Genomic DNA, 21,220 nt, shown 5'->3' on the forward strand with positions numbered 1-21,220 from the left:
GTCTTCTGAGTACAGGCCCGTAGACCACAAAAGGGATATTCACGGCCCACAGGATGAGAAACCCTGCTGTACACCACTTTAGCCAATGCTTGCCATTGCTTATGGTGATTGTAAGCTTGTCTGTGGCTGTTTGTGCTGATTTGACAGAGCTGTTGTTTTACTTCGCCTTCACAATAACAGCAATTACAGCTCTGGAAGAACTTTGACTTAATATCCTGTAATAGAGAGACAGTGAACATCTTTGTGATCTTCAGTACGGAACATTCTATTACCAATATTTGTCTGTGGATACCACAGTGTTCAATTATATACAACTAAACACGCATGTCACCTCCTGAAGAGGAGACTGTAGAGATCTAAAATTACTAGGTAGCTAAGTCATTGGACCCTAGATCTCTGTCTTAAGAATTATGAATTATGTAGTTCTTCATAATTCTTTGAAATACAAATTGTTAGTCTAATTTCAGTCCACATAAAAAAAATTTCAACATTTTATTTCAGAAATGATAAAAGCAACTCCAAAAAGACAGTGAAGGACAATGGACAGTGAAGCCAAGACGCACGACACATAGCAGAGGAAGGAAGATGGCAAGATACACAGACACAAAGCTGCAGAGAGATAATTCTAATATTGATGGACTGCAATAAAGACATTCATACTAATTATCTACACATTCGCGTAGTTTGATTTGACTTTGAACCCATGCGAACCCAGCTTTACAAAAGCAAAAAATTCCATTGATGACTCGTTATTTCCAGAAATAACAGTGCAATGAATTGGTTCATCACAGAAGTACATTGAGTTTTAAATATCATTTAAAGGTAAAACACAGCGCTGTTTCATTTGAGCTATGTCTTAGCCATAATATATCTACATCCCCTTGCTATTTGGGGCAGTCATGGCCTGGAGGTTAGGGAACTGGCCCTGTGATCAGAAGGTTGCTGGTTTAATCCCCAGGGCCGACCGCACATGACTTGCTCACTGGCTGCCGTGGATAGGGCTGCCCACCGCTCCGGGCAAGTGTGCTCACTGGACAGTGACACTGGCCCCTTAGTGTGTGCGCGTGTATTCACTAGTGTGTATGTGGTGTTTCACTTCACAGATGGGTTAAATGCGGAGGTGGAATTTCCCGGTTTGTGGGATTAGTAAAGCATCACTTAATCTTACTTAATCTTATTCTACAAAGCGCTCAATAAAATCATTTACTGCCCTACAGTTTATTGAAAACCTCCCAGAACTATCAACCCCAGTTTCCACTCCATCAGACCAAACGGAGCCAGATGTACTAACCGACTATTTAGAAAATACCTTTCGATCTACTTTAGAAAATGTGGCACCAGTTAAAATAAAAAGGATCAGGCAGAAAAAGCTCACCCCATGGTACAATGATAAAACCCGCACCTTAAAACAAACAGTACGGAAACTACAGCAGAAATGGCGATAACCAAGCTGGAAGTATTCCACTCTGCCTGGAAGGACAGCCTTGTAGAGTATAGTAATGGTCTCACTAAAGCTTGCCCAGCATATCTGGCCTCGCTGATTGAGAATAATAAATATAATCCTAGAGTACTGTTTAGTGTGATTTCCAGAATTACAAAAAAAAAAAAAAAAATCAGGCACAAATTCTGGTGACTCAACAGTGAAGTTTTTATGGACTTCTTAAATAATAATAATTTTAAAAATCTATATTCACAAATTCAACCCACAGTATTAAATCCAAATTGGCTGTCATCTGATGTGGCTAATAACATAACATTGTTGCAGAAGAAAGATTATCTCCTCTGCAAACTGTACAACTTGCACACTTGATCTAATTCCCTCAAAATTACTGAAAGGAGTACTATACCAGTTACTATCAATCCTCTTAAGTATAGTAAAATTGTCTGTACCCTAGCAGTTATTAAACTTCTGATCAAGAAACCAAATCTTGATGCTAGCGTATTGTCTAATTACAGACCTATTTCTAACCTACCATTTATATTTAAGGTTTTAGAAAAATCTGTGGCTAGAAATAAATGATCAGATTTCATTTTAAATCTCTCTGACTTTCCAGTAATACCTGGTTCAGGAGCAAAAAATCTTGACGTCATAATTGACTCAGATTTATCATTTGATCAACACATAGGCAGTAACACTAGGACAGCTTTTTTACATCTTCATAACATTGCCAAGATAAATGCCCTATCCCTACATGTTTTCATTACTTTAAGGCTAGACTATTGTAATGCACTACTGTCAGTGTGCACTAGGAGGAATTTAAGTAAACTTCAACTAGTTCAAAACGCTGCAGCCAGGGTCCTCACTAAAACTAGAAAATTTGATCATATCGATCCAGTTCTATCATCACTCCATAGGCTGCAGGTTAAATTCCGTATTGATTACAAAATTCTTTTATTGACGTATAAAGCCCTACATGGGCTCGCTCCTGAGTACCTACAAGACAAATTTCCTATTATGAGCCACCACCATTACTCAAATCACAGAGTGCTGGCTTATTAATAGTTCCCAGAATTCAGAAGTCTTCAGCTGGGGAAGAGCCTTTTCTTATAAAGCCCCCAAACTCTGGAATGATCTTCCAGAAAATGTTAGGGACTCCAACTCAGTCACAATCTTCAAATCTAGGCTGAAAACTCACTTTTTCAGTTTAGCTTTTGGCAGTTAATCTTCCCCCTTAGATAAAGGTGGCTGATCCAGGGGTCCATGGACACAGGGAATTATAGTAAACAGAGACGCTGGTGCTGTCGTCCCGCTGCTCACACGTAACCACTCAGATTTGTGGACAGTGGAGCGCATGATACCAGTTGTTTCAGGGTACTCCTGTGTCTGTGTGTCCTTTCTGGTTCTGTCCTTTTAGTTAAGCTGTTATAGTCAGATCTCCTGGAGTCATTAGCCACACTCTGGAAATGCTCACATTCTCCGTTTTACATACACCCAAACAGAACAAAACTACACCCAAACAGAACAAAACTAACTCCATCTCCCTACCTTCTTCCGAGTAAACGACTGCCCACCTGTCCGGCTGGACACTGATGGATGACCGACTGTCGAGCTCTCCTGCTACCCCCTTCAGACCAGCTACCCATGCTCCAGCTACCGCCACCTGCCTTGAACTAGCTGCCCACACCCTACATTGAAGTTTTCATGGACTCCTTACGACTACTACTACTACTACTACTAACAATAATAATATCGATTGCTTACATTATATATACTATGACTTTCAGTACACATGAGCATAACAGCAGATGTATGTGATGTATAAGGTCCTGTTTTTTGTCAATAATTTGTCGGTAGTTTGACCAGAGGAGGACTGGTCCCCCCCTTGTGAGCTTTGGTTCCTCCCAAGGTTTCCTTGCCACTGTCACCCCTGGCTTGCTCAGCTGAGGGTTTTAAATTTCATGTTAAAACTGCATTCTGTGAAGCTGCTTTGTGACAACATCAGGTGTAAAAAGCGCTACACAAATAAATTTAATTTGATTCAATAACAGCAGTATAAGAGTAAAAAAAGTCACAGAAGCCTGAAATATACAGCCATTGTGGCCGTCACCTGATGTTGGATGGAACAAAAATTGCACTCTATGCTGATTTTCACATTCGGGTTCAATCAAACTCTGTGTCCACGTGATGAAAATAATGTCATAGAAGTGTAAAAAGTAAAAAATTATTTATACAGGTTCAAAACTGATAGCACAAATGTGACTATTCTCAATTAACTATACAAAAGAAGGTGATTAACCATGAGTAATTACTTTGTTACTTTGTAAATAGCTTTAATATAAAAATTCCAATAGCTTAGAGCAAAAAAAAAAGAAAGGGCATGCAGATTACTCTGCACACAAATAGTGCCTTTTCTGCATATTGAAGACTATGAAATCACAATGGTGTACTTTTCTGTTAAGCATGATTATACCTTTACTGGAAGTGTAGAGCAGAGCTGCTTGGAATGACACGACTTGCATGTCCACCAGGTTCTCTTCAATGGACATCTGCACAGCAAAGCCAGCATCAGGGTTAATGTTCGGTAAAGACAAGAGGTCAGTGGACCGCACGAAGAAGTTTCCATGGAAGGTATGTATGGACAAGCCTAAGAAGGACAAAACAGACACAGTAAGTCCCTGCACACATACATCATTCAAGACCATATATAGTCAGGTCCATAAGTAAATAATAACAGTTTCTGTAATGTTTTTCACCACCACCACAATGGATTTCCACTTTTAATTCAAGAGATTTTAAAAAATAGTGCATTAACCATTCAGGAAATACAGCCATTATACAGATTATTTTAATACTTGTATGTAAATCATTTGCAGTCAATGACTGCATGAAGTCTGGAACCCATGGACATCACCAAAAACTTTGAGATTCCTCCCTTGAGATGATTTGCCACATCTTTACTGCAACCGCCTTTAGCTGCTGCTTGTTTGTGGGTTGGTCTGCCTTCAGTTTTCTCTTCAGTAAGTGAAAAGCATGATTAATTGGGCTGAGGTCTTGGTCATTTAAGGACATCACTATTGCAAGGACTGATAGGTGGCCAGCTTAGGTTTTGGTTGAGTTGGTGTTGTTTATGTGGTGTGTGAATAAATTGCAAAATTTTCTTTGGGATGACCAAAATGTGTGTGTGTGTGTGTGTGTGTGTGTTTTTGTCTGTCTGGCTATGTACAAGTAAATGGCTGCTGCAACAGCGAACCCTGCCTCCAGTGACCTTCATGAGCCCAGGGTAGCACAAGTCATGCTTTGCCTTAAGAAAATCTTTTTTTTCGGGTCATTATCCATCTGTACTGTGTAGCATCGTCAGTTTTGCAGCATTTGACAGAAAGTATGGCTCTATTCACATACAGAAATCATCCTGCTACTTCTATCAGCAGTCATTAAACACCAGTGACTCAGTTCCAGTGGCAGCCATACGAGCCCATGCCATAACATTGCCTCTACCATGTTTGACTGATGAAATGGTGTGCTTTGGATACTCATTTCTTCCCATTGTGGTACAACTTAATCTTGGTTTCAACTGTCCAGAGAACCTTGTTTCATACCTGGGCAGGCTTTTAGATATTTTGTAGCAAAGTCTTTGGCCTTTCTATGTTGGAGTGTTACTTGTGGTTTACATCTTGAGGTAAACCCTCTGTATTTACATTCATCTGCACGCCTCTTGATTGTAGACAGTGATATGCCAACCTCCTCTAGAACGTCCTTTATTCCAGCACGCCCCGTGACCCAGTTGGATAAGCGGCTTAGAAAGTGTGTGTCTGTCCAAAAAGGTATGGACCCATCTATACACTACATGTCCAAAAGTACCCAAACACTGCTTCTTATTAGTGAATTCAGCAACATTAAGATAAACTCACTGCTGACATTTGTTGCACACACAAAAAAAAGACCAGGGTTGCTGGCCACCTAAAGTAACCATGCCTAATGACAAGTGTGAGCTAGAGGGGTATGAAGATCCCCAGAATCCTGAATGCAATCAAATCCTCACAGCAATGTTCCAAAAATTAGGAGGTAGAGGCATGAACAAACTCCCTATTCATACCCTTGATTTTGGTAAAAATGTTGGATGTGCAGGTCTACAGACGTTGTTAAAGTAAAATAAATAGACATGTTTTTTTAACTAGAGTTACCTCACAGGTAAAACAGAAAATGTTTAAATATATTATTTTTTTACAATACAATTTTAAATCCCAAATTTCAAAGCACCAGCACCCACCAATGTTTGAAGCTACATCTCCTGATCTTTCAGAACAATAACCTACAGAGCATCAGTGACCATGTCAAAATGCTCACAAAATCTTAAATCACCTAACTCTACAGATGCTTTAGAGAGAATCGCAAACCTTTAGTACAGCGTATCCTCATAACAGCTTCAAATCCAATCTTGCGGGTGAGATACCTCTTGAGATCTTTCTGGAAGCGTTCTGTCTGTGCAGGATTGTGTTGGCTGTGATATGAAGGGTAGAAATAAATGCTTCCTGCTGAATATCTGGATACACATCCTGCAAAATAGCAGTAAAAGATACAAGATGGGATGCATCCTGATATAAATGTTTTAAAAGATATGCATGTTTTAAAGTAAAGACAAGACATAAAAAAAGAACACCCTGTTGAAAAAATTCTACAAGATTTATAGCAACAACATTTTGGCACGTTATGTGCAATATATGTAATAGAATATTTACCTAACACCAAAGTACATACATATGTTTAAAAGGTATTATGCGGCATGTATAAAATGCTGAGCAGTCCCTGCTGACAGCAACAGGACAAATTCTAACTTTTAAAGAGGGTTTATTATTGGAGGAGCTTTACTAACACTATTTACCAGGTAAATGTTTTGAATAGGAAATTATTCAAACCAAAATATTTGAACGACTAAGTGACATCTGCATTTCTTGAGAAAGAACTTTGAGAAAGACATCAGTAAATGGTTCTGGAAATTGTGGTCAAAAGCACACAGTCAGCGAATTTGTTATGTGAGGAATACTAGAAGAGCAAATTTTGCTTAGAAATGGGGATTGTCAACCTAGAACATGATCAGCAAGAACAACCTGTCAACAACTTCACAGAAAGAGGTATTACAGTAAGGTTACGGAGCATTAAGCCCTCATTAGAAATATGAATAGAGATTTGATAGTTCATTGATGCAAAAACAATAGGGACGTTTTTCACAGGGAAAAAGTCATGTGCTCAGATGAGTCTTCCTTCACCATGTGACAAGTGATTGAGTGAGAGCATTTGTGGTGTACACCAAGAGAACAGTACTAGCCAGAATGCTTGATCTGTACGAGTGTTTGGAGCAGGTGGGGTGGCCGAGCGTCAAATGTGGGACGGAGAAGCTGGTCTGGCTGAACCAGCGGACCAAGTAGCTGATGATGCTCACATGTGCCTTGTTTCTGCCAGCCCAATTATAGCCATCTCTCCCTTCAGTAGGTGGCAGAGCCCCGCGAGAGAAGGAGACCAGTGATGGCGCGAGAGCAGAGCCAGGCTGACCCAAGCCGAATGAGTGGAGCTAAACGAATGGAAGAGAAAAGTCCCCGCTAGCCGCGCCTTATTTCGTAGGCTGAAAGGCTGAGTGTTTCATTTGAGACAATAAAACAAAGCTCAAAAAAAAAAAAATAAATAAATAAAAAATCTTTGTTGTGCTGATTTGATAGGGGGTCACCATCCCCAAACACCAAATTCATGTGTTCTGAAGGAATGACATTGTTAAATGGAAATGGTAAAGTATTGTTTGTTTAATCATCGCTAAAATAATTCTAATTTCTGATAACAATGCAATGATTTAACCTAATCCCTATGTTAGCATCAAGTTATCAGCATTAACACGCAGCTGTAGCCTACGCACAGACATTTTAAGCTTATATCAGATACTCAAGGGTTTTTTATCTGCAGTTTTACAGTGAAATTTTTAGTAAGCATGTCAACTTGAAGCCGAAATCTAAATATTATTTGATTAATTTGTCAGCCCATTAACAATTATTATGTTTTTATTATTTAACACCATCTGTCGGTGAAAAATTTAAGAGATGTGCTTCTTGATTTGCTACAAGAGATTTCTGAAGAAATACCCCCCCACTTAGGTTTGGCTGCTGTTAAATGTGAGATTAATGACGATTTCTGTGATGTATTCAATTTCACAGAAATTTAAATCAACATTTAAGTCACCTGCAATATATAATTGTCTGATTCATGAAACAGAGCAGTTTTGTTTTTTTGGTGATTGTCAAGTTAAATTCAGAAAATATTCAGATTACACTGATTTAATACAGTAACCATTTGGATTAAAATACATTTCAACAGGTAAATCATTAATCCATAACAGTAACCCTCCTAACCCTGTTCATACACAACAGTCATGTGAAAAACGTGAGTACATGCCATGAAATATTTTGTTTTTTGACATGTGTGGGCATTTCTGTATTTGATCATCAGCTAAACTGCATGTCTAGATAAATGGTACATAATAGAACAGAAAAAAGAACAAAGGAACCTGTCATTGCAATCATTTATTTGAAAATAAAATGGGCCATTCAACAACCCTCATTTTTTCTATTTGAGCAATTACTAGTTGGATGTTGTATGTTTTGCATCTTGGTCCTGTTGGAAGGTCTACTTCTTCAGCTTCAAATCTTAAGCATATGGTCTCACATTCTCATCAAGCACTCTGGAGAACTCAGAATGGACCTGAGCACTGCAAGTTGGCCAAGCCCTGAGGCAGCAACACCCCCCAAAACCATAATATTTCCACCAACATGCTTTACAGTTATGAGGCATGAGGTTGTTCTAAACAAATGCAGTCTTTGGTTTTACCAAACATGGCGTCTGGTACTGTGGCCAAACAACTATCTTTGACTAATCTGCCCATAGCACATTGTTCTGGAAGTTCTGGTCCTTACCTAGATATTGTTTGGCAAACTTCAGGCTTGCCCTGATGTTCTTTTTAGACAATGCTACCTTTAGCGTATCTCCCATGTAGGCCAAATTTGTGCAGTCTCGTTCTAATGGTAGATGCCTGCATTTTGAACACCTTAGCGGCAAGAGTTACTTGCAGACCCTATAATGACATTTTAGGGTTCTTAAATTCCAGTTGCACTGCTGTGTCTGATCCACTTGTACCTGCTCAACACACAATAACATGCCCCACTACATCAGTGTCACCGCAGTACTGAGAATGATCCAATACCCAAATATCTGCTCTGAGGTGTTCCTGAGGGGAACCAGTAATGAACAGGGTACAAGAGGGCTGACAGTGTACGCAGAGAAACAGGATTACAGTACATAATTGTACAAAGCGCACCTGTGTGTTGATTCCTTATGGTAACAGCGTTGTTGGGACAGCAGCCACCATGTCTTGATGTATTTTACACAGGACTTGATAGAAATTAGCAACTTTGTTTTAGGTTAAAATATTTTACCATAAAAATGTTGTGGCTCCCAAGGTGGTTTGATTTTTGTTTAAAGGACAAAATGGCTCTTCTTAACATTTGGGTTGTTAACTCCTAACATTACCTGGCTTTTAATGCAGAGGTCAGATTTCTTGCTCATCCACTTGCTTTTTTGTTATGTATAGTGTCTGGGCACTGCTCTTCCACACTCTTTCCACCTTTTGCAACGTGTTAACACAGTTTTAAATTAAATATTTAGAAAATCAATTTTTTACATTTGTGAATCGATTCAGAATCATCCACATCCACAGTGCGATGCATCTAAGAACTGATCCCCCCCCCTAGTGTATAATGATTAAGTACTGAAGACCACATACACATGATAATAATAATAATAATAATAATAATAGGCAAATTTATGGTCTTTTCAGAGACACAATTTAATCTTCACTGGTTATCCTACATGGAAAATTCCCATCATTCTTTTGACCAAAGAAGACCCTTCCCACTTTATAGAGCACTGCCCATGTTTGCGGCCAACTATTGTGTGCAACAGGTATGGTGAATGTAAAAAACAGATGTTGACATAAGCAGTGAGCGCAGCACGAACAGCATTACTTATGAGAGCATCTTAAGTCACCAATCAGAAAAGCCACAGCTCACACAGGCATACTGGAAAGTACACAGGTGCACTTTTCTTCTGTAACAACAGAAAAAGAGGAGCTGGTACCCTGATACCACTTACCAAAGCCTTAAACTCTAAGTCATTACTGAAAAACACTTGTTTCAACTCCTGATTGACGCAACCGTCTAAGCGTTGGAGAAAGTGTTGGGTAAAAAAATATATTTTATATATATATATATAGTAAAAAAAAAAAAAAAAAAAAATATATATATATATATATATATATATATATATATATATACACACACACTATATAGAGTAAAAGTTAATAAGAGACAAAAGAAAGTTCTGTTTATGAAATTAACTGACCTAAAGTGGCGAGGTCACAGTATTGTCCACTCAGCAAAAAGAGGTCCACAGCCACCTGCTGCCCAGAACAGTCAAGTGCCAGCTTCTTATAGAAATCCGTAGCAGGTGAGAGATGTTGAACATCCTGTGATTGAACACAAAGAACTGTCAGAAACAGAACCATTAAGGTTAGGCAGTGGTCATGGGCCACACTATTCTGTAAAACAATAATTATGGATTCTACTGTAACTATAACTGGTTTTATTCAATAAAAAATAAAGGTTGATCTAGTGGAGTCAGGGTGCTGTAAGACCAGGTTACAGATTTTTTTTTTTTAATCACACTATCTTGCCTTATGCACTGAATTACTTATTAATAAAATAATATTTTATGAGCATTTTTACTGCAGGAAGAAGACAGTAGAAAACCTTTGCTGATGCTCTCTGGTTGGGATCCTCTCTAGAATTGAGCGCCCCCACACCCAAGGATGGAAGCTGGGTCTGAAAGACAGATACTCTCCCGCCAGTGGGTGACATCAACTTGAAGGAGGCTTGCAGGGCAGGACCCAGAGCAGAATGAGTCTCCATTGTTTTCGTGAACATCTGAGGTAAACTTTTCAGCAAGTCTCGCACCAACTGCACAACAACAGACACAAAATGGAATTGTTTATTTTAATTTTTTTAAAGGGTTGACATGCACTAATATCAATGCAAGGTTACTTTTAAGACTTTGTAGTAGATAAAAACTCCAAATAAAAGTGATAAAAATGTAATGAATGTAACCAAATCCATGCAATTTATTTGTCATAAAATGAAGCTAAGATTTACCTCTTTGCATTCATTGAGATTCACTAAAAGGCTGTCAGGAGTGGGTAAAAAAATCTCTGGAGAAAATGAAGAGAGAGAGCAATAAATGGTAAAATAATCACATTCTGACAGACTTTTGCTCTCCTGTCCAAATAAGTCTGGATATGGAGCAAGTGTCCAATGCAGACACTAGTGAGTAGTGTAGCCAGTGATTTTTGCTAACTGAAGTTTATACAAATACACAGGAAAGCAGTCAGTTTATAATGGCGTACAGAAGGGTGTGAATTTGAGGGCACTGAAATTTTAAGTAGCATTCACATGATGTATACAATACCATACTGAAATGCTATGCTACTTTTTCTCTGCTTTGTAGCTGCAGCAGTAGGAACATCTGGGTTTATTTAAATACTTTACACTCACCAGCCACTTTATTACATACACCTGTTCAATTGCTTGTTAACACAAATAGCTAATCAGCCAATCACATGGCCACAACTCAATGCATTTAGGCATGTAGAGGTGGTCAAGACAACTTGCTGAAGTGCAGACCGAGCATCAGAATGGGGAAGAAAGGTGATCTAAGTGACTTTGAACGTGGCGTGGTTTTTGGTGCCAGACGGGCTGGTCTGAGTATTTCAGTAACTGCTGATCTACTGGGATTTTCACGCACACACAACCATCTCTAGGGTTTACAGAGAACGGTCCGAAAAAGAGGAAATATCCAGTGAGCGGTCAGTTGTGTGAATGAAAATGCCTTGTTGATGTGAGAGGTCAGAGGAGAATGGGCAGACTGGTTCGAGATGATAGAAAGGCAACAGCAACTCAGATAACCAACCAAAATCTCTCGGGAATGTTTCCAACACCTTGTTGAAAGTATGCCATGAAGAATTAAGGCAGTTCTGAAGGCAAATGGGGGACATATGGGGACATAATGGTATTCCGGTCAGTGAACTCAATCAAATGGCACCATTTGTATATCTGTACACTTCAGAATAGAACTGTAACAGTATTTATGATTTTTTTTGTGATTGAGTGCTAATGCATGCCTAAAGGCTAATCTGGACCAAATGTTGCAAACCCGATCTGATTTTCAATATATACAAATATTTAAAATTTTGAGATGACAGGACCAAAGACTGATGACTTATGGCAAGTCAAGCTAGCAATGCAATGGATACAGTGATAAATTGATAGAGTAACACCATATTGAATGAAAAAGCCAATATCTTTTTGATAATTATTTATTTAGAGAGGCCACAAAGTATTACAATATTTTGAAAACTTTAGATCAAAATCCAGAGGCTAGTTCAACAAGTATGGTTTTCAAACTGTTAACAATGACAAAAATCTATGCATTTTTAAAACAAAATTGTAATTGGAACTTTTGAATGTAGCAAAAGTCAATTAATGTAAAATTATAATCATGTCAAATGTGACACTTTTTTAACATGACAGAAAAAACACTAACACCAGTGACACAATGAAACACCAATGACATACAGAAGACCAAAGATCTCCCAAACCTATTTAAGAAACAGTCTAAATTATTACATCTAGCATAATATCAAAGTTATCACTGATACCTCATGAAAGCACTACGTACCAAGACATAGGTCATAAACAAGAGTTTAAAAATAAGTAACTTTATTAGAAACAACTAAACCTGTCAAACAAAGTACACTGTGTAAACTGCACTCCACTACTATTTTATGTCATGCTATGTTACAAGGTTATGATTAAGAAGAGTAAAGTGGAATGGTCCCTATTTTTCATTTTATGGTTAGATCAATTTCAAGCCTCTCTTTTTAAAAGTAAAATCTTTGAAAAAAATAGTTTGAGAATTAAATGTGCATCTAATATCAAACATGTTATATACAAAGTTTCAATCAGGTTTTCATTCTAACCATAGCACTGATTGGCTCATGTTGTGAATGACCTTATGTTCAGTGCTGATGCACAAAATCCTGGTCTTTTTCGATCTTAGTGCAGCTTTTGATACTGTTGACCACAAGATTCTATCTTGAATACTGGGTCGCCTCTCAGGTACAGTTTTAGAATGGTTTAAATCATAATTAGGTAATAAATCATTCATGATTTCAATGAGAAATGATTAATCAAAAAATGTAACATTTCTTATGGAGTCCCTCAAGGTTCAGTTTTAGTGCCTTTGCTTTTCTCTCTGTATAGGTTACCTCTTGATGTCATTAAGAAACAAAATATCAATTTTCAAAACTTTGCTGATGACACCCACTTCCATTCCTTTTGATGATCAAGATGCAGACAGACAGCTGTGTGTCAGGTATTTCTCAATGGATGTTGCAAAATTCTCTTTGTGATCTATTTGTGATCTAATTTGTGATCTAGTCCTACAATTTTCAATCCTCATGGTTCTGGTATAAAAAAAATCAGAAGAGTGTGTTCACCAATAATAATAAAAATAATGGCATTTGCAAACAACATGGCTGCCATATGCTAATTAACCCTTCTGACAAAATTCAAAATTCATTTAAGACTCTATAACTTGAGAATGCTTCAGCCAAGAACACTGAAACTTCATATGCTTATTTAAGATAAGATTCTGTGGATGCCATTCAATTTTGGTAGGCATTAAGGTTAACTGTTTCTCAGCATCTGTGCATCCAATTGAGTTGAAACTTGGCAAGTAGCATTTACTAGACAGAATATAAGTGAATCTATAAGGACAATGATACATTGAAATTTATGGCCACCATCAGCCAATCAGGTCTTTGACAGGCTTAACATTGACCAATCTTCATGAAACTTGAAAGGTGTCTATGGAGAAGGGGGTGTGGCCGAGCATCGAATGCGGGACGGAGAAGCCGGTCTGGCTGAACCAGCGGGCTAAGTAGCTGATGATGCTCACCCATGCCTTGTTTCTGCCAGCCTAATTATAGTCATCTCTTCCTTCAGTAGCCGGCAGAGCCCCGAGAGAGAAGGAGGCCATGAAGGTGCGAGAGCAGAGATGACCTGACCAAAACCGAGCTGAGCTGAAGAGAAAGAGGACTGATAATCCCCCGCGAGCCATGCCTTATTTTGTAGGCTGAAAAGCCTACAACAATTAAAGAAAGCTCTCCACCTTCACCCCCTGCCCCCGGAGTCTTTCCTCCACCCACTGACAAGAACGAATACAGTGTCTATGTAGCCACTTTCTGACAATCAGTCAAGGTTTAACAGACTTGGCCACTGGGTGGCAATAGTCATGAACATCACTTACTACATGTCATTAAGACAAAATTGCAATTTCATCAGAAATTCTATAGGAGTCAAATCTAGAACAGTGTGCCAAACAAATTTGCAATTACAATTATATTTTAAAAATGCATAGTTTTTTGGTAATCGTTAAATGTTTGAAAACCATGCTTTTCTTTTTTTCTTTTCTCTGTCTCTGGTTTTTGATGCAAACTTTCTGAAATTGGTCTAGAAATATTTTCTAGTCTCTGTAAGTAAATAGTTATCAATAAAATGTAGACTTTTTCACCCAACATGGTTTTGCTCTATAAATTAACCACTGTGGCTGTGGCATTGCTAGCTTGATTTGCTATAAATCATCAGTCTTTTGTCCAATCCTCTTAAAACTTCATGTCTTTATATACATTGAGACCCAGATGGGATCTGCAAAGTTTGGTCCAGACAGACCTTTAGGGTGCGCATTAGCACTCAAAAACACAAACACACACAAAATAAATAAAAAATAAAAAGCAGCAAAAATGCTATAAAGTTATTACAAAGTTTACAGACAAACAAGTGGTACCGTTTGATTCAGTTCATTGAACTGAATAACTCTGTAACTGCATGGTATGTCAGAAACTGCACTCATTTTTCTGCATTTTGGCTTACATTTATTTTGCTTTTCACCACGGTTCTGTATGCTTGGACCTGCTCATCATTGCTTGCGGCTATTTTTTGCCGCGAAGGTGTACTGCTCCATGCCACGGCAGGCTGAGCCATGGTCTGTTGCAGGTGGAGGTTTGCGGGGTGGTAGGCACTCCACCCACCACCCAATAACTCGGAAGATCTGTCTAAACAACAGGTTCTCCGTAATGGAAGAGCTGGATGACGCCACTCCAGCAAAACCCTTCAGAGTGAGCTCTCCAGCCATCAACTTCACCCCCGCTACATCCACAAACCCCACCGGGCAGTGGGCTGCGCCTGGCCTGCAAAAGTGTGGCTTAGCTCTGAGGGACACCCCCACCTCCAGAAGACCATCCGGCCAAGCTCCCTCCCAGACTCACACCCTGAACGATCAGCCTGAATGATGCTCCCCCCCCACGAGAATCTGCAGATCAAACACCGCTGATCACCAAGCAGTGACCTCATCTTTTACCCGGCGACAGACCTGCAGGCCTGCAAACCACCCTCGTAGTTGGCGACTCAATCGTCAGGAACATCATCGCTCAGCTGCTGTCCACTCAATTTCTGGTGCAAATGTCTGACATTACGCTGCAGCTTCCCAGAAACACCATTCAGTGGAGAAGATAATAATCCACATGGGATGTAATGACATCAAAAACCAGAGCACAGAACTGGTAAAAAAGGACTTCACATGCCTGCTATCCTTCATACAAGACTGTGGTAAATCTGTTTTCATTTCTGGACTAATTCCTTCACTAGGAAGAGGTGCAGGTCATTTTAGTAGACTTTTAAATCTTCATACCTGGCTTCAGAATACCTGCCTCTCCCAAGGTCCCTTGAATTTTATAGACAATTTTAACTTCTTCTGGAATCGCCCTCCCTTCTATAGATCTGATAGGATTCATCCCAATAGGCTGGGTGCACAGATTTTAGGACACAATACGTTTTACTCTATTTTTAATTTTAAATGACTACTCAAGACCTACAATGCAAGTTCAATTATACCAGTAGTCATTAGTAGAAGACGACCCAGGACCAGCATTTTTACAAGAAATGCCAATAATCCACATAATCTTAACGTTTTTATTAATTGTGATAATCTTATACGCATTAAGCCATCTCAAATTACCATAAACCCTCAAGAAAACTGCACCGATAACCCAATGAGTAATCTTGAAAGTTAAAAAAAAAAAAAAAAAAAGAAAAGGTTTAGGTATAAACCATCTGAATATTAAAAACCTACTACAAAAAGATAGAATGGATCATCTTAAAATCCTGGCTGCACAGTCTGATCCTGATATAATAGTTTTAACAGAGACCTGGCTTAGACACTGTACAAATGATGAAGTTGTAGCTTTAAATAATTTTATCCTCCATAGAAAAGACTTTCAAGGGGAGGGAGTTGCTATTTATACAAGAGTAAATTTACAAATTACTGTTTTATGTGCAGTATCTAAAGAAAAATGTTATGAGTTCTTAGCCCTCGAGGTCTCACTCGGAAAAAATAACTTGTTTTCATTGGGATATACAGACCTCCCTCTGCCCCACACTCTGCAGTCGAGGAATTAGCTGATTTTTTTTATCCAAATTTAGTGCTTCTGAATTGCTGGTCCTAAGTGATTTTTACCCTCAACTGGCTTTCTAATGCATCCGAACACTTACGGGAAATATGTGTCAATCTTACCCTAACACAGTTAATTAATGAACCAATTCGCCCAAGTCTGAAAGAACCCACCAAGTCAACCCTCATAGATCTAATACTGTCCAATAAAGCTGACAAAATTACTGCCTCAGCATTTTTTTTTAACTTGGCATAAGTGATCATTGTCCCATCGGACCAATAGAAACAGTTGTACAAACAAAACAGGCTCTCGGTTGGTGGTTAGAAGAAATTTGAATAATTTTAATGAGCAAGCTTTCCTTTCTGACTTGGCAATGAGTGAAATTAACCTTACACTAGAAATCTCAGATGTTGATGGGGCACTAAACCATTTTAGTAAAACTTTCCTAACAGTGGTAAACAAACATGCCCCATTCAAAAAGTCAAGAATAAGAGACAAATTAAGTCCCTGGTTTACGGGTGAGGTTTCCTCATTGTTTAACGTCAGAAACAAAGCTTGGTCAACTGTTAGACGCTCAGGGGAGTGAGACCATTGGCTTACCTTTAGACAGTTGAGAAATAAATGTACCTCTGCTGTTAGAAAATCAGAATATTACCATAGCTTAATCCCCAGCACTAGAAACCCTCAAAACTTCTGGAAAATAGTAAATTCCCTCAAAAATAATTCCCCTACTTTTGCAACCAGTGTTTTAGTTGACAATCAGCTGATTTCTGCCCAGTAGGAAATATGTCAAGCTTTTAACTCACATTTTGCTGCAGCTGGCCACATCTCTGATAGAAATAGCACAAACCTATTGAATAAAACTGATCTCAACTCTACTGTTTCTAAAACACATGGTCTCTTCTCACTCCAGCCATTTTCTACATATTTAGTTGCTAAAGCCCTGGCTAAAATTAACCCACGAAAAGCCACTGGAGAAGATGGGCTGGACCCCTTTTTATTGTGTCTCACAGCCCCGATTATTTTAGAATACATTTTATACATTTTTAATTTTTCAGTTTTATCTTGCAGAATTCCCAGGGTCTGGAAAACAGCTCATCTAATTCCTCCGCATAAAGGTGGTGACCCAAAACTACCTCACTGACAGAAATCAATGCATGGCATTGAAAAATTATAAATCAGATTTGGTATCTGTATCTAAAGGCGTACCACAAGGTTCAATTTTGGGTCCAGTTTTATTTAATATATACATAAATAATATTGCTGCCTCCGTTTCTACCTCAAACTGCAAAATTCGCCTTTATGCAGGTGACACAATTTTATATTGCTCAGCTGATTCTATTCATGCTGCAACAAGAAAATTACAGAGTTCATTTAATGCTCTACAGGTGGCATTATATAAGCACAAACTAGTTTTAAATGCCATGAAAACTAAGCTCATGCTGTTTTCCAAAGCTCTTAATACTGATTTTAGTACTATAAATATTACCTCCATGGCAGGATCCACTATTGAGAAAGTCACAGAATATAAATACCTTGGCATATGGATGGACGATAAACTCAGTTTGAAAACAGACATAAATAAACTAGTCAGTAAATGCAGACAGAAGCTGGGTTATTTTTATAGACATAAGTCCTGTTTCCCCATGCACGCCAGAAAAAGATTAGTTGAAGCACCTTTACTATCAGTGTTGGACTATGGTGACGTTATCTATAAATATGCTCCCTCCAGCTCTCTCAAATTACTGGACCCAGTGTATCACTCTGCCCTGAGGTTCATTACTGGAGATCCGTACAGAACTCACCACTGTGAGCTGTATGCGAAAGTTGGGTGGCCCTCTTTAACGGTACGAAGGAAAACACACTGGTTGATTTTTATTTAGAAGACACTCTCCGGGCATTTGCCAGAATACATCACTTCATTGATGAATACAAATAACAATAATTATCAGACTCGCTCTAGTTATTGGATCAGCTGCCAGGTACCAAGAGTTTTTACTAAACTGGGAAAATCTGCTTTTAGTTACAGAGCACCAGCGAGCTGGAATTCACTAAAACTCAGCTCACTGTTGTCACTTCGTCATTTTAAACTTTTAACATCGAACCATGTTCAGACAGCCTGTACCTGTTTTATTTAATCTCATTTATTCTTAACTTTTATTTCTTGTTTTAGATCTTCTCTCAGTTCTTCATTACTTTAACTTATTTTAATTAGTTTATTATTATTATTATTATATTTTTATTAATCTCTTATGTTCTGTCTTAACCTCTTATCAATGAAACCTCAAGATTTATTTTCTATCTATTTTTATCTTTTTTTCACTGTTATTTTAAATTTTCTTTTAATTTAAAATGTTTACATATAGATATTATTTTCTTTCATGTCAATCCCTGTTTTTGTAAATGCTCAGCTACACTGAATGTACACTGAGTCAAAATAAAGGTTGATTGATTGATAATTAATATTTGATTCCTTATTGTAGTGCCCCCCGGGGACTGATTCAGACCAAGATTCTGAAGTTTCCTCAAATAAAATGATGTATGTCCGTACCTAATTTGGTCTCCATCAAACAATGTATGTGTGTATTACAGATGTTGGGAGTAGTAAAAACTCCACCTATATGGATTGATGGACAAGTTGTAGATACCCTGTGTCAAAAAGTCACTCCAGCTTGTATTTTAAGACCAGATGTAAAATAATGAGGTGTAAACTGGAGGAGTTCAAAATTTTTCTTTTTCAAATAATGCACATTTATAGAAAAATGATTAGCAAATTTCTTGCATTTGCAAAATTGCCAGGCTCATGTTAGTGCATTATTTTATGCCTATTTGACTCCTGCATTGTCTATAATCTGAACAGTATAGAACATTTACACATTTACTAAAACAGGAGCAGTACCTCCCAAGTGGCTGATGGACTCTGTACTACATTAATTGGTAGTAGGAGTCCACGCCTAGAGATGCATCACATTCCAAAGTGACTGGCCTATTCTAAGGCTGTCAAACACCACTTAAATCTGGTTGGCCGATGGCAGCCATATTTTTAATAGGACATCAGCCTAATTAGATCCTCATCTATGACAGCACATAGTAGCATCATGCAAACTTTCATGTCATTCTCATGAATTCTCTGTTGGTGCAGGAGATATCACCCAAAAAGTCTGAAGCTATAGCGCCACTGTCTGGCTGATCAGGCTGAGCTTCTGCACCCAAGATGTGGGAGGCACTACTACATACTGACTTAGTTTCATGTCTGTATGAGTTACAGGTCAGTCAGCATGATTTCTTTCAGTAAAGAAGAAGAATCAGAAGAATAAGAAAAATCTTAACCATTACAATTGTTTATAATGCACTTCATTCTAGGACTTTAATAAAAAAAATGCCAAGATGACAGTGTGGCTGAGGGCCCCTTTTTCTTCTATAAATACAAAACTGATTGCTTTTCCACTTTACTGTGCAAAGGTTTATGCATACTTAAGTAGATGCTAGACCCATGCACAGACATAGCTTTACAGTAAACACTTTAAGGATTTATACTACGTGTACAATGTTAAACATTCTATTATTTTATGTATATTATCTATCCTGAATGCTGCAGCATCTTCAGCCTCTCAGCTTCACCCTCATGGTATCCATTCATGATCACCCAGAACGACTCCAAAAGGCATGCTCAAACTTGTTTAAAAGTCTGCTACAGAACATTTGGAGATGTCTGTAGACAACTGGGAGAATGTAGTGGGGTCAGACCTAAAATGTAATTTTTTGGCAAGAATGCAGTGCAACATGTTTGGAGGAGAAACTGCTCTGCATATGGTGCAAAAAATACCTAAACCACCAGACTTGAGCAGAAACAGACCTACAGTGCTGCGAAAAAGATTTGCCCCTTCCCAGTTTCCTTTATTTTTGCATATTTGTCACACTTGAATTGTTCAAATCTAAATAGAAAATGTTTTTAAATGATTTCATTTACTGAAGAAAACTGCTGTTCAGCTCTACGTGGCCACACATATGGAAAAAGTACCTGCTCACAAAGCTAATAAATCAACCAGTTAACCAAATACAACTGATTACTGGGTTCAATTTCACGAGCCAAACAAAGCCATGATTACTGCCAGACCAGCTGAATATAAACATCACTTAAATAGCAACTAACTGGCAATGTGAAGCAGGCTAGATGGTCTCAAAAAGCAGCACATGATGCCATTTTCCGCATCAATACAGATGCAAAATAAAGTCTTTAAAATCTATTAGTCTCAAAAGGGTTACAAAGACATTGAAAAAGCTCTGGGACTCCAATGAACAATAGTGAGAGCCATTATGCACAAATGGAGAACACCTGAAACAGTGGTGAACCTTTCCAGGAGTTATAACTGATGGAAGCATGAATGCTCTCTATTAGAAAATCCTAAAGGAGAATGTACGCCTGTATGTTTGTGACCTAAAGCTTCAAGCGTAGTTGTCCTGCAGCAGGACAACGATCTGAATGACCGGCTTAAAAAGGCTCAATGGTTTAAAAGAAACAAAATTAAGGTTTTGGAGTAGCTAAATTGAATCCCACTGAGATGGTGTGGGAAGACCTTAAACAGGCAGTTTTGTGCACAAAACCCTACAATGTTACCAAATTAAAATGGTTTTGTAAAGAAGAGTAGGCCAAAATTCCTCCACAGAGACATAAAAACTCATCACACGTTCTCACAAATGTTTGATTGCAGTTGTTAATGCCAACTAGTTTCTAGGTTTAAGCGGGAAATTACTTTTTCACATATATGATATAGGTTTTGAAGAAATCTTTATCTTCAATAAAATGAAGAATTATTAAAAATTGCAACTTGCATTTACTCGTATTGTCTCTCATATGAAAATTAGATACAGCACTGTATCTTTTCCAAAGAGCATCCATTTAATTGTTATATTTATTATAAATTTTATAATATTTATTACAGTCATTATAGTCATCTATGACTTACCTTCAATGTCTGAAACAATAAGCATCTGTGGCTGGGACAGTCCTTCCTGTAGGTTGTAGAAGTGGATCATGCTATCAAACGTGATGAAACCAATCTTTGTTCTTGTATCTCCTGGAAGACTAGGAAGCATACACACATTCATGCTCTAGTTTGAGC

At 38.2% G+C, this 21,220-nt stretch overlaps 1 protein-coding gene across 1 annotated transcript in view; it reads right to left on the minus strand.

Annotated features, from left to right (window-relative positions):
* sec24a (SEC24 homolog A, COPII coat complex component) overlaps window positions 1-21,220 on the minus strand; it is a 63,237-nt gene that overhangs the window by 9,012 nt on the left and 33,005 nt on the right. Inside the window, exons 10-15 of the mRNA XM_017705316.2 lie at window positions 21,065-21,183; window positions 10,684-10,739; window positions 10,285-10,491; window positions 9,878-10,001; window positions 5,836-5,994; window positions 3,912-4,085 (exon numbers count right to left, since the gene is read on the minus strand). Coding sequence (XP_017560805.2) covers window positions 3,912-4,085; window positions 5,836-5,994; window positions 9,878-10,001; window positions 10,285-10,491; window positions 10,684-10,739; window positions 21,065-21,183 — 839 coding nt within the window. The remainder of the gene's footprint in view (window positions 1-3,911; window positions 4,086-5,835; window positions 5,995-9,877; window positions 10,002-10,284; window positions 10,492-10,683; window positions 10,740-21,064; window positions 21,184-21,220) is intronic.

This window comes from Pygocentrus nattereri, chromosome 16 (genome assembly GCF_015220715.1).
Source record: "Pygocentrus nattereri isolate fPygNat1 chromosome 16, fPygNat1.pri, whole genome shotgun sequence".
Lineage (NCBI taxonomy): Eukaryota > Metazoa > Chordata > Actinopteri > Characiformes > Serrasalmidae > Pygocentrus > Pygocentrus nattereri.